The following is a 13,058-nucleotide window of genomic DNA, read 5'->3' as shown; positions in this document are numbered from 1 at the left end:
AGTCTCCAGAAGCTTTTGGGAAAATTTTTCCCACTGATAAAAAAAGAGTCAGCCTATAAGGCAAAGCTGACACATGGCTTAGTGGAAAGGTATGAAGGAAACTGACGGTTTAGCAATGCCCCAGCTGATGTATTTACCAACTCTGGAACTGCTCCTCTGTGTCCTTAAATCCATCTCCCACTTCCTAGTCATGACCACTTTAGGTCAATCTATTAGCACTTCTGATATTAACACCTGTAACCCCTAACTGTATTCCCCGCAACTATTCTGGTCTGCCCATGGGCTATTCTCCTTACAGAAGCCAGAGTCAATTTTTTTTTTTTTTTGAGACAAAGTCTCACTCTGTCGCCCAGGCTGGAGTATAGTGGCACGATCTCAGCTCACTGCAAGCTTCGCCTCCCGAGTTCACGCCATTCTCCTGCCTCAGCCTCCTGAGTAGCTAGGACTACAGGCACCCGCCACCACGCCCAGTTAATTTTTTGTATTTTTAGTAGAGACGGGGTTTCACCGTGTTAGCCAGGATGGTCTTGATCTCCTGACCTTGTGATTCGCCCGCCTTGGCCTCCCAAAGTGCTAAGGATTACAGATGTGAGCCACTGTGCCCGGCTGAGTCATTTTTTCAAGATGTAAATCTGGCTGCTCTATGGCTTGCCACTTCTCTCATGACTATCTGCAAGGTCTGTGGTCTGGCCAGCCATCTTTCACAGTTTCACCTCTTATCCTCCTTTGAAGCTCGGCTCTTCAGCCGCACACAGCCCTGTTGTGTTCTGGATGTGCCCTCCCTCAGCACACTCACTCCTGACAATTTGCTCCTGCTATTTCCAGTGCCCAGAAGGTTCCCCACTGCCCTTTCCCCGCCACCCTTGCCTATGATTAGGTATCAATTAAAATATCATTTATTAGAGGAAGCTCTTCTTTTGTTTTTCTGAGACGGAGTCTTGCTGTGTCGCCAGGCCAGAGTGCAGTGGTGCGACCTTGGCTCACTGCAACTTCCGCCTCCCGGGTTCAAGCGATTCTCCTGCCTCAGCCTCCTGAGTAGCTGGGACTACAGGTGCATGCCACCATGCCCAGCTAATTTTTGTATTTTTAGTAGAGACAGGGTTTCACCAAGTTGGCCAGGATGGTCTCGATCTCTCGACCTCGTGATCCGCCCACCTTGGCCTCCCAAAGTGCTGGGATTACAGGCGTTGAGTCACCGTGCCAGCCAGAAGCTCTTCTGATCTAGGATCAGAACTGGTAGGCTAGGATCACCAACTGGTAGTTTACAAACGTATTCTGCTTCCTTGTGGGAATTATAAATACTAAATACTGAAGATGAGAACCGTGCTCTGTAGTCTCCCATGGTTCCCATTTCCACACTGACCTATCCTACTGTCTACTTTAAACACTGACACCCCTGCTCTAGACTCAAAAAGGCAACCTCTTAATATGGATGCCTACAAATACGCACCAGTCCTTCACGTGCTGCACTGCTGCTTGAACTTAGTTAGTTTTGTTCTTGTTTGTGGGGTTTCCCTCCTGGACAGTGAGTTAATTGAGAGTAGGGACTGGACCTGTTTCTGCTCCTCATCATATCACTGGCAACTAGAATACTACCTGACACATATTAGATGCTTGCTACGTATTTATTAAACAAAAGAAGTAAGAGATGTGATGATGAATGAATGGATGGGTAGATTAGGAGGTGAGGCAAATCTTACTTCATTTCCAATCGATGATCATACAGGGAGTCAGATAAACTTGGTAAAACATTTCTCACCTCTTAAACATTAAAAGCCCATTTTTTACTTCATGACTCAAAAGGTCTGAAAGGTCTGACCTTAGGTCTGTCTTCTTCCCTGCTGATACACCAGTCTCAACAAAATACTCACGTTGAATTCCTCCCTGAAGAGCTTATTGTCGTCTGCCATTCTCCGGTTAATTTCCTCTTCCAGCTTGTCCACGGGCAGGGGTGGGTACTTCCTGTTGGTGCTTGGGGATCTGGCCAGAAGTGGCACACTCTGGGGCTCTGCAGTACACAAGGGAGAAGGTCAGTCAGGTGCCCTGAGGACCCTTTTCTGGAGGCTAAACTGGGGGTTCTACCTCATGGACCAGGCCTGTAAAAAGTAGGACTGTTCTCTTCAAAAATCTTCTTTTTTCCTCTTTTTATCGTCTTATTCTTTTAAAAGGATGGAGAAACTCCTAATTTCTTGATTTCCTTCCTTGTGAAGGTTCCCCAGGACATTAAGGAATGCCTTACCCACATCCTCAGTGCGGCCGTTGGATAAGCGGAAAGAATTGGAATGGCTCCCAGCTTGCTTGTATTTCTTAAACCTAATGAGAAAATGATCACAGTGAAGAATGAAGCACAGAGGCGGGAGAGGCAAATCACAGCTCTGTATTCCTGCTCATCAATTCAGCCTTTCCAAATCTCCTTTAAAAATAATCGGGCTTTTTTAGAGACAGGTCATGCACACTCTGAGCAGCAGCATGCTGGGGCGACCAAGTACCTCGGGATACTCCTGTTTACCCTCGGCACACTGGAACCCAACCAGGGAACCCCAACAGTATATTCAGGCTCATGTGGCTCACTGGAGAGCACAGCCACACCAGGTGGAGACAGAGTGAGTGGATAGAATACAGTTGGGGGAGACAGACAATATATATCAAACAAAAATATTGGTATTTCCTCAGTGTAGCCTGGGAGACCCAGGGAGAAGCCCAGAGCTTTGGACTGGGTGGACACAGTTTTGGCCACAAGTCTCCTGCAGAATGATGGAGACATATGACAAATTATAGGGGGCACACGATTCCCCTCTCTTTATCCCTGCAGAAGAACAGAGGGAGCACAGAATAGGTTAGGCCAAAGATAAGGCAGGGCTAAACCCAATTAGTCAGGGCAGTAGCTTTAGCAGGAAGAGAATAAATGCACCACCCTCTTCTCTCCCTTGGATTCCCCTTCCTTGCTTCTGCTTGAGTGGTAATGTCTAGAGGATCCTGAAAGAAGGTTAGAAAGAGGGATCCTGTAACTCACAACTCACATGGCTCAGCTCAGCATGCCAGGGCCAGGGTCCCAGAAGGGTTTGGGGACAAAACCCCAACTAGAAATAAAGTAGGCTTTTGTTGAGCATGTAATCTTACTGGGGCCCTTTTAGGGGTTCCTTCAACAGGGCTAGACCTAAAGATCCTGTAACACCTGTCCCTAATAACAAACTGTGGTTTCTTACTTCAACCTCCAAACTACCATTCTGGGTTTTAGCTTGCACTGGAGTTGGGGGACTGGGCTTGGACAGATGGAAGAAAGAGGGAGGGTTTAGGACTTAAGGAAGACTATATAGAGCTTTTAAATCATTTCTAAGTAGAACTTCAATTTTAGCACCATCATGTGCCATTCCCCCTCTATCCTATTCATTGTGTATATCCTACTGTCTACTGGACTGTGTGGGTTCATTGGGACACTGGGGTATTGAAACAGAATCTAAGAGAACATGAAGTGTTAGTAGGCTCACCTTAACATGTACAAAACTATGATAATAAACACGATCACTAGCAGAGAGGACAGGGCCACCATCACCGCAATAATTGGTGTCTCATCTGAAATCAAGAGAACAGAACAAGTCATTACTGTGTCGTGCAATGGAGGGTTTAAGTCAGCCATTCAAGGGAACACCCTGAAGAGGAAGAGCTCATTCAGTCCTGCAGATGCCAGGAAATGGAAACAGAAAAGAGTGTGAGTATGCACCTCCCACTGCCATGCCAGGGCTATTGAGGTGAGGTGGGGAGAGAGCATGGGGCCCAGGATGACATGCTCACCCCATCTCTGACTATCATACATTTATTTACTCTGTCTCCCTGCACTAGAATAAAAGCTCTTTAAAGGCAGACAGTTTGTTTTACTCACTGCTATATCCTTTGAGCCTAAAACAGTACTTAGCATGTAAAAAGTATTGGACTATCTGGAGGCATGAACACATCCAATTCTGATGGCAAGCTAGGTATGCAGGGCCAACACTGTACACTCTCTCAGCCTCAATGGGCTCCATCTAGAGGAAGATGGGAGAGGAAGGCAAAAAGACGGTTTTCCTATCATAAACCCAAATGGTTTCCTGGCGCAGAGAATATTGTTCCTAATTAAAACAAGGAGACAGGTAGGGTACAATGGCTCACGCCTGTAATCCTAGCATTTTAGGAGGACAAAGCAGGTGGATTGCTTGAGCCAAGGTATTCGAGACCAGCCTGGACAACAGGGTAAAACTCCATCTCTACTAAAAATTAAAAAAAAATAGCCGGTGTGGTGATGTGTGCCTATAGTCCCAGCTACTTAGGAGGCTGAGGTAGGAGGATCACTTGAGCCCAGGAGATGGAGGTTACAGTGAGCTGGGACTGTGACACTGCACTCCAGCCTGGGCAACAGAGCAAGACGGTGTCTCAAAACAAACAAACAAGGACAGCTGGGTGTGGCAGCTCATGCCTATCCCAGACTTTGGGAGGCTGAGGTGGAAGGATTGCTTGAGGCCAAGAATTCAAGACCAGCCAAATAAAAATAAAACAAAACAAGGAGACATTATTAGATCCTCAGCCACCATGTAACAAAACTGCTGGGTGCTTTTTTTTTCCCTCTTTCCACACGCTGCTCCCTCAGTCACCTTTTGCCAGGACCCCAACCATGGCAACATCTGGCTTGAAGACATGGCAATCCCACCTCATTTCACAGGGCCTGGCTCCCTTTCACCCAATACCTAGCCTTGCTTCTCATGCAGCTGGCCAGGCACTGACTCATCCGCCTCCACTCTCACCCCCCACCTCACTCCATGAACTATACCATCAGAGTGGCTTGGTAAATATCTTCACCATTTTCCTACCTGCTAAAAAGGAAGACAAGTCCCTCCCATCCTGTCATGTGTGCTCTGGATTACATCCACTGCTGTCACCTCAAAGACTTGTCTTCTTGACCTCATTTACCCTCCTCCAGCCACCACCAGCCTTGCTTGCGTCTCTCTTCTCAGCTGACTTTCCACACAGCTGTCTAATTCGTCTTGTCTAACTCCTTACCTCCAGGTTCTCCTTAATCTATTTGCTCTGACTCCCACCCTCAGTGCTCTGTTTAAACTGCTCAGCCAGAATACCAACAAATGTCATATTGCCAAATCCAACAGGAACATTCCCATCCTCATCTGATTCAACCTTTTAGCAGCATTCATTCAAATATTTGTGGCCAGCAATTTCATGCCATTGTTTGAGAAACTAGGAGCAGAGAAGTGTTCAAGCAGACAAGTGATAGAAAGCTTACATTCTGTGGGGAGGAAGGAGGACACTGTTTATAAACAAGTCAATACTTAATTTTAAACAGAGACAAGTGCTATGAGGAATAAAAAGCAGGGTGGGGAGAGAGAAAGTGACAGGTTGGGGAGCAGTGATGAGTGGTCTGGGAAGGCCTCTCTGAGGAAGTAATATATGAGCAGAGCTCTAAATAACGTGAAGAGAACCATGCAAAGATCTGGATGAAGAGCTTTCTAGACATAGGGAACAGCAAGCATAGTAGCTCTTAGGAGTTTGGCAGGTTCAAGAAATAGCACAAAGGCCAGTTCAATATAAGATGCCAGAGAGGTGGGCAAAAGCCAGCAGACTTAGGACTTGGGAGTCCATTGCAATGATTGTGGATTTAATTCTGAGTGTGATGAGAAACACTATGCCATTGGAGGGCTTTGAACAGAGGAGATATATAACTGGATTTACATTCTCTTAAAAGCTAAACTGACCCATAAGCAACAGCCATGAGGTGAGAGGTTAATCTAAGAATGCAGTGTCATAGAAGCCAAGAGCAGAGATTTTCAAGGAGGGAGCAATCAATTCAATCAAATATTGCCTACAGACTTAAGAAGGATGAGACAGAGAAGTGAAACCAGATTTGACAAGACGGTGGCTACTGGTGACCTTTCCAAGAGTGTCTTCAGTTGAATATGGGTGAGAAAGCCTAAATGGAGTGAAATAAAGATAGAAAAAGGACAAAGTGAGACACCGGGTCCTTTCGGGGGGACTTTTAACATTAAGGGATACAGTGGAAGGGAGATATGAGGTGGACAGATGGGTTTTTTTTTGTTTTTAGAGAGACGGAAGATATTACACAATGCTTCTTTGTTAATGGTAAGTTTCAAACATACTGTGGTATGTGGCTCTCATCTTAAAATGAGCATTTGGACTGGCTGATCACTCCTTCCCCTCTGAAGCACTTTCCTCTCTTAGCTTTCCACAATGAAGCACTCCTCTGATTTTCCGTCTATCTCTTGTCTGCTCCATCTCAGTTTCTCTCACTATCTGTTCCTCTTCCAACACCAGATCTCTAAATGTGGGAATTCCTCAGGGCTCTGTCCCTGGCACTTTTCTCTCTATCTAGTTAATCTGATCAGAGAGATGACTATAAATACAAATGCCATGCTAGCAATTCCCACAGTTGCTTTGTTTGGTCAGACCTCTTTTCTGAGTTCCAGATTCTCGACTGCCTATTTTCCACCTCCACTTCAAATTTCATAGGCAACACAAGCTTTCTGTGTTTAAAACCTTTCCCTCACCATTCAGTAGCTAGTACTCTAATCCACCCTGTTGCTCAAGAAAGAAATGTGGAAACCCCCTTGATTTCTTCCTCACACTTATCTTCTATATCTAGCACAGCTGCAAGTAATATATTTTAGAGTTATATCTAAAACTTCAAATCTGCCTTTTTTTTTTTTGCATTTTTTTTTTTATTGCCACCAGTGTAGTCCCAACCTCCATCCTCTCTCACCTGGATCACAGTAAGCCTCTGCCCCTGCCAATCTATTCTCCACAAAGCAAAGGGATCTCTAGGAAAGCAACTTAGGGTGTATACCAATCTTAGGTAAAACCCTCCAACAGTTTCTCATGCCTTAGAACGAAATCTAGTCTCTTTATCCTGGACTCTAACAACCCCCTTGATCCAGCCCCTACTTGCCCTACCTCTTGCACTCTTTCCTTGCTCACTCAATTTCAGCCACTGGTTGTCCTTCCACGCTTTCTTTCATTCATCCATCCTCAGGCCTTTGAACATGTTATTCCTTCTGCTTTACACAGCCTCCCTCTGTTCTTTGCCTGGCTATCTCCTACTTGTCTGGTTCTCTGTGTGTCACTTTTCCCACACAGGTCTTCTCTGACTTCCTAATACTAAATTAGGATCATAAGTTTCAGTTTCCTCATTTCTGAAATAAGTTATTCTGCATATTAAATTAGACCATTCATGTAAAGTTGTTGGCACAGTAACTAGCACACAGTATGTACTTAATTTTAGCTGTTATGGCCGGGCACGGTGGCTCATGCCTGCAATCCCAGCACTTTGGGAGGCGGAGGTGGGCAGATCATCAGGTCAAGAGTTCGAGACCAGCTTGGCCAACATGGTGAAACTCCATCTCTATTAAAAATACAAAAAAAAGCCGGGCGCGGTGGCTCAAGCCTGTAATTCCAGCATTTTGGGAGGCTGAGACGGGTGGATCACGAGGTCAGGAGATCGAGACCATCCTGGCTAACACAGTGAAACCCCGTCTCTACTAAAAAATACAAAAAACTAGCCGGGCGAGGTGGCGGGTGCCTGTAGTCCCAGCTACTCGGGAGGCTGAGGCAGGAGAATGGTGTAAACCCAGGAGGCGGAGTTTGCAGTGAGCTGAGATCCGGCCACTGCACTCCAGCCTGGATGACAGAGCAAGACTCCGTCTCAAAAAAAAAAAATTACAAAAAAAATTAGCCAGGCGTGGTGGCACATGCCTGTAATCTCAGCTACTTAGGAGGCTGAGGCAGGAGAACTGCTTGAACCTGGGGGGTGGAGGTTGTAGTAAGTCGAGATTGCAGCACTGCACTCCATCCTGGGCGACAGAGCAAGACTCAGTCTCAAAAAAAAAAAAAAAAAAAAAAAAAAAGGCTTTTATTTCTTATACTATTTTTGTAAGGCAAGGACCTTATTATTTTCCTTGATAATACCTCTCACACTTTGTAATTATATATTTGACTGTTGTTGATTAATCAATATCCCTCCTTTATAGCATAAATTCCACAAGAGCAAGAATTACATGTCTGCTTCATTCTCACTGTACACCTAAAGCCTAGCATAGGGTCTCACACATAACAGGCACAAAACAAACAATGTATTACATTGAGCCAAAGAACAAAAAGAAATAGTAATTTATCACTAAATACGTCTTTGTTAAATTCTAACTACAGGGGGCAGTATATCAGGTATTATAATAAAGTAATTAGGCACATTCCAGCACTTTGGGAAGCCGAGGCAGGCGGATCACAAGGTCGGGAGTTCAAGACCAGCCTAGCCAATATGGCGAAACCCCACCTCTACTGAAAATACAAAATTAGCCGGGTGCAGTGGCACACACCTGTAGTCCCAGCTACTCAGAAGGCTGAGGCAGGAGAATCGCTTGTACCTGGGAGGCGGAGCTTGCAGTGAGCTGAGATCGTGCCACTGCACTCCAGCCTGGGTGAAGGAGCGAGACTCCGTCTCAAAAAAAATAAATAAATAAATAAACTAATTAGGCACATTTGGCTTAAGACACTGGACTAAATCTATACATTTACTTCTTCATCTTCCCCCAAAGCACACTGACATGGTAGAAGAAATATAAAAATACTAATGAATCAACAGCATATCTGAAAGGCAGCAAAAGGTGGCATATGTAGATCAGAAACTTTGAGATATTTCTGGAAGACAAAAGAGATGAGACTCAACTGCCCAAGAGATCAAACAGAGCCAAAGAGCCTCCAGCTGAAAACTAAGTCCTAGTTCTACCAGTTTGGGCCTGGAAACACCTCAAGCTCAGAGGGAACTGGGACTGGGGTTGAAAGTGGACCTTGAGGTACCAGGATGGTACTTAAGCAAAGGTCTGCCAACCCAGCACCAGTACGCCCACAGCCCAAATGACAAGTGGGGCTTCCCATCTAGACTCAGCTGGAAAAACAGTGCTCTACACAGAGTAGAGAGTTTGTTACAGAGACTGGTAAGGGCTTCTTTTTTACAAAATATATGCTGCATATATATTTTCTCAATGTTACACTGATGACATTTTGGGCTAGATAATTCTCTGTTATGTGGGTCTGTCGTGTGCACTGTAGGACATTTAATATCCCTGGCCTCTAATTATTAGATGTCAGTAGCAAACTCCCAATTTCGATGACCAAAAGTATCTCCAACCATTGCTAAATGCCTTTGTGGGGGAAACAGCCCCCAGTAAGGAACCACTGGTCTATACCCACCCCATTCTAACTGAATTCTTTTAAAGCAAATCTGAGACCTATCATTTCAAATGCAATTACTTAGGAATGTATCACTAAGAGATAAAGATTCTTAACATAAACATAATACTGTTATCCAATTTAAAAAGTAACACTAATTCCTTAGTATCATCTAATATTATTCAGATACTGCTTGAATTTCCCTGAGTGTCTGATAAATGCTTTTTTTTGGTTTGGTTAGAATTGGCACCAGAGCAGGTCTACACTGTATGTGATTGTTAAGTATATTGGGTCCACAGAAAGTTTCCTGGGGACTGAAGACAGAAAAAAACCATAGTAGTGCCCAAGCCAACTCTAGGCAACCACAAGAGAGGAAAGGAAAAAGAAAACGGCAGCTCGCCTAGAGGATAACTGCACCCTGTCCCGATTTTCCTGAGCCATCACTGAACCCCTCCCTGGTTTAGGATATATGTCCCTGTTTGTCTTCTGAAGGGATGAAGGGACACCTATTGTGAGCACAGTCTAGGCCACTCAATGGTCCAGGGCATAGCTCAAATAGAGCAATGGTAACCCTGGGAAATGGAGGTGACAACAGAAATAGAATAAACCTTTTAAAATATACTGCAATTTGTGCAACAGGATGCCATATTGATTTAAAAAAAATTTTTTTTCTTACATTTTTTGTAGAGATGGGGGGGTCTTGTTGCCCAGGCTAGTCTTGAACTCTTGGTCTCAAGTGATCCTCTTGCCTTGGCCTCCCAAAATGCTACGATTACAGGTGTGAGCCACTGCTACATTGCCTTTTTTTTTTTTTTCTCGAGATGGAGTCTCACTCCGTCACCCAGGCTGAAGAGCAGTGGCGTGATCTCAGTTCACTGCAACGACCTCCTGGTTCAAGCGATCCTCCCACCTTAGCCTCCCTAGTAGGTGGGACTGCAGGCGCATGCCACCATGCCTGGCTAAGTTTTGTATTTTCAGTAGAGACAGGGTTTCACTATGTTGGCCAGCCTGGTCTTGAACTCCTGACTTCAGGTGATCAGCCTGCCTCAGCCTCCCAAAATGCTGGGATTATAGGCTTGAGCCACTGTGCCCAGCCTACACTGATATTTTTTAAAGGCCACTATTTAAAAAGGAGTAATCTGAGTAGTAAGAAAGAGTTCTTAAAAACTGGCTGGACGCGGTGGCTCATCCTGTAATCCCAGCACTTTGGGAGGCTGAAGTGGGCAGATCAACAGGTCAGGAGTTTGAGACCAGCCCAATCAACATGGAGAAAACTCATCTCTACTAAAAATACAAAATTAGTCGGGCGTGGTGGCGCATGCTTGTAATCCCAGCAACTCGGGCGACTAAGGCAGGAGAATCACTTGAACCCAGGAGGCGGAGGTTGCGGTGAGCCGAGATCGCACCATTGCACACCAGCTTGGGCAACAAGAGCAAAACTCGTCTTAAAACAAAACAAAAACAAAAACAAACAAACAAAATGCCAACATGATTAGGAAGAAAAAAATCTAGATAGAAAGGCTGAACAAGGTCAGGCATGGCGGCTCATGCCTGTAAACCCAACACTTTGGGAGGCCAGGGTGGGAGGATTGCTTGAGGCCAGAAGTTTGAGACCAGCCTGGGCAACTTAGCGAGACTCTGGTAGAGTCTGTCTCTACCAAACAAACAAACAAACATCTGATTAGCTGGGCATGGTGGTGTATGCCTATAGTCCCAGCTACCTGGGAGGCTGAGGCTAGAGGATTGCTGGAGTCCCAGAGGTCAAGGTTGCAGTGAGCTGTGATAGGCCACTGCAGTTCAGCCTGGGCAACAGAGCACGAGTCTGCCCCAGCCCTGCCTCTAAAAAAAGAAAGGCTAAATAGGAGAACTGATATAACTGAAAACCAAATTAGTTGTATGAAAGAGCAACTGTCCTGGAAGCTCCCAGAACACAGAGCAATAAAAGATGAAAAATATGACAGCACAGAAAAGAAAGGAGCTGGATAGGTCCAGGAGATCCAATACCTGTGCAACAGGAGAGTCCAAAGAAGAAACCAGTAAGAAGGGAGAGAAATAATACAAGAAAGTTCCTGAGTTATCAGGTCAAAATAAATAATCCAGTTTGTGGAGTAATACTGACAAAAAAATCCTTACATCTAGATGTATTCTTAAAACATTCTTAAGTTCTGGGTTGAAATCAACCAACGAACCACAGGCCAGCCTTAGAAAATCATTTCCAGGGCACGGGGTTTTAGGGTGCGACAGACCTGAAGTTCAAATTCCTACTACCCTAACTTACTAGTAGTGTGATAATCTCTTAGAATGATGTATGAAATGGCAGAATAGCACCCTCCACCTTTTAGAGGTAATGGGAGATTTAAAACAGGTAACATTTGCAAAGTGTCTGACATGAAGGGAAGAGATTGGCTTTGGCATCCACAAGTTCACACACTAGTAGAGAACCTCAGTCCAGCTTCCTACGCTCAGGCAGTTCTTTGTCTAGAACAGGGGTTGACAAACTGTAGCCCAAATTTAGCCCGCTGCCTGTTTTTGTAAATAAAATGCTATTGGAACATGGCCATGTTCATTCATTTACATACCATCTATGGCTGTTTTTTTTTTTTTGAGACGGAGTCTCTCTCTGTCGCCCGGGCTGGAGTGCAGTGCCCGGATCTCAGCTCACTGCAAGCTCCGCCTCCCGGGTTTACACCATTCTCCTGCCTCAGCCTCCCGAGTAGCTGGGACTACAGGCACCCGCCACCTCGCCCGGCTAGTTTTTTGTATTTTTTAGTAGAGATGGGGTTTCACCGTGTTAGCCAGGATGGTCTCGATTTCCTGACCTCGTGATCCGCCCGACTCGGCCTCCCAAAGTGCTGGGATTACAGGCTTGAGCCACCACGCCCAGCCTATGGCTGTTTTTACATTACAAAGGCAGAGCTGAGTAGATGAGACAGAGACAGTATGGTTACAAACCGAAATTGTTTCAACCCCAACTTCATTCTAGCAAAGTTTTACTTTCTAGATTCAGGCCAGGGAACAAGCATAAAATGAAAAAACACTAAAATGGTGTTCCGGGACAACAGATACCTACTTGCTATAACTTCTTTCCAAGAAAACAAAGGGCCATATTAATTGAAGGGCTCACAAGTAAACAGGTAAGTGACTTAACGACTTCAGACACATGCTGGTCAACTACGAACTAGTCAGTGAAGGAATAGCCATAGTCCTATAACCCCAGTTCCTATGGCCCATTTACCTATTGCCACACTTTTTGGTACAAGTATTTTATCAGATCTCAAAGGCAAGGTTGTAATGTTTTAAATGTTTCCTATTGGCTCTAAAAACAGCAATATTCATTGGATTGCCTCTAGAATCTAACAACTGGGCTGAGCCCAATCACTGTTGTTTTGAGCCAAATTATTCAGAAACCTAAAGTTCTCTTGTCCATCTATCTCTTCTAAGTCCTCTGGAATATCTTTCTAAAACCAACATCTGACTATGTGACTTCCTTACTCACCATCATCTTCAGGAGATGCTCCAACTCCTGAACTCAGTGGACCACCACACCCATTCTGTTGAGGCCACCTCCGACCACTCCCCACACCTCACACATGTCAACTGCACACAGATGATCAAACATATGACTTTGCTCTTTCATGTCTCTTTGCTTGTGCCCTGTCTGGTGTGTCTTCATTTTCCCCATTTGCTATTTTAATCTAAATTCCCCAAAGCTCATCTCTGTGCCTCCTTTCCACTCCCCAGATATAATGAGTCTTCTGAGTTCCCTCAGCACTTTCTGTGATATATCCAATGGCATGTAACTGAATAGCCTTCGGTTCCTGATGTTCACGTATTTC

General features: G+C 44.9%; 3 protein-coding genes across 9 annotated transcripts in view; 1 reads left to right on the top strand and 2 right to left on the bottom strand.

The window, feature by feature from the left end:
- Nucleotides 1-13,058, top strand: part of FASTKD5 (FAST kinase domains 5) — a 488,950-nt gene that overhangs the window by 162,274 nt on the left and 313,618 nt on the right. The window lies entirely within an intron of this gene.
- The window catches only part of PTPRA (protein tyrosine phosphatase receptor type A), a 135,229-nt gene that overhangs the window by 18,644 nt on the left and 103,527 nt on the right, over nt 1-13,058 (bottom strand). For all 7 annotated transcript variants that reach the window (XM_050745688.1, XM_050745689.1, XM_050745693.1 and 4 more), the window contains 3 exons: nt 3,489-3,573; nt 2,240-2,313; nt 1,872-2,008 (listed from right to left, as the gene is read on the bottom strand). In XM_050745688.1, the coding sequence (XP_050601645.1) occupies nt 1,872-2,008; nt 2,240-2,313; nt 3,489-3,573 (296 nt within the window). The remainder of the gene's footprint in view (nt 1-1,871; nt 2,009-2,239; nt 2,314-3,488; nt 3,574-13,058) is intronic.
- MRPS26 (mitochondrial ribosomal protein S26) overlaps nt 1-13,058 on the bottom strand; it is an 82,470-nt gene that overhangs the window by 51,137 nt on the left and 18,275 nt on the right. The gene's annotated exons all lie outside the window — the stretch shown is intronic.

This window comes from Macaca thibetana, chromosome 10 (assembly GCF_024542745.1).
Source record: "Macaca thibetana thibetana isolate TM-01 chromosome 10, ASM2454274v1, whole genome shotgun sequence".
Classification (NCBI taxonomy): domain Eukaryota; kingdom Metazoa; phylum Chordata; class Mammalia; order Primates; family Cercopithecidae; genus Macaca; species Macaca thibetana.
This window is presented reverse-complemented; position numbering and strand designations above follow the sequence as displayed.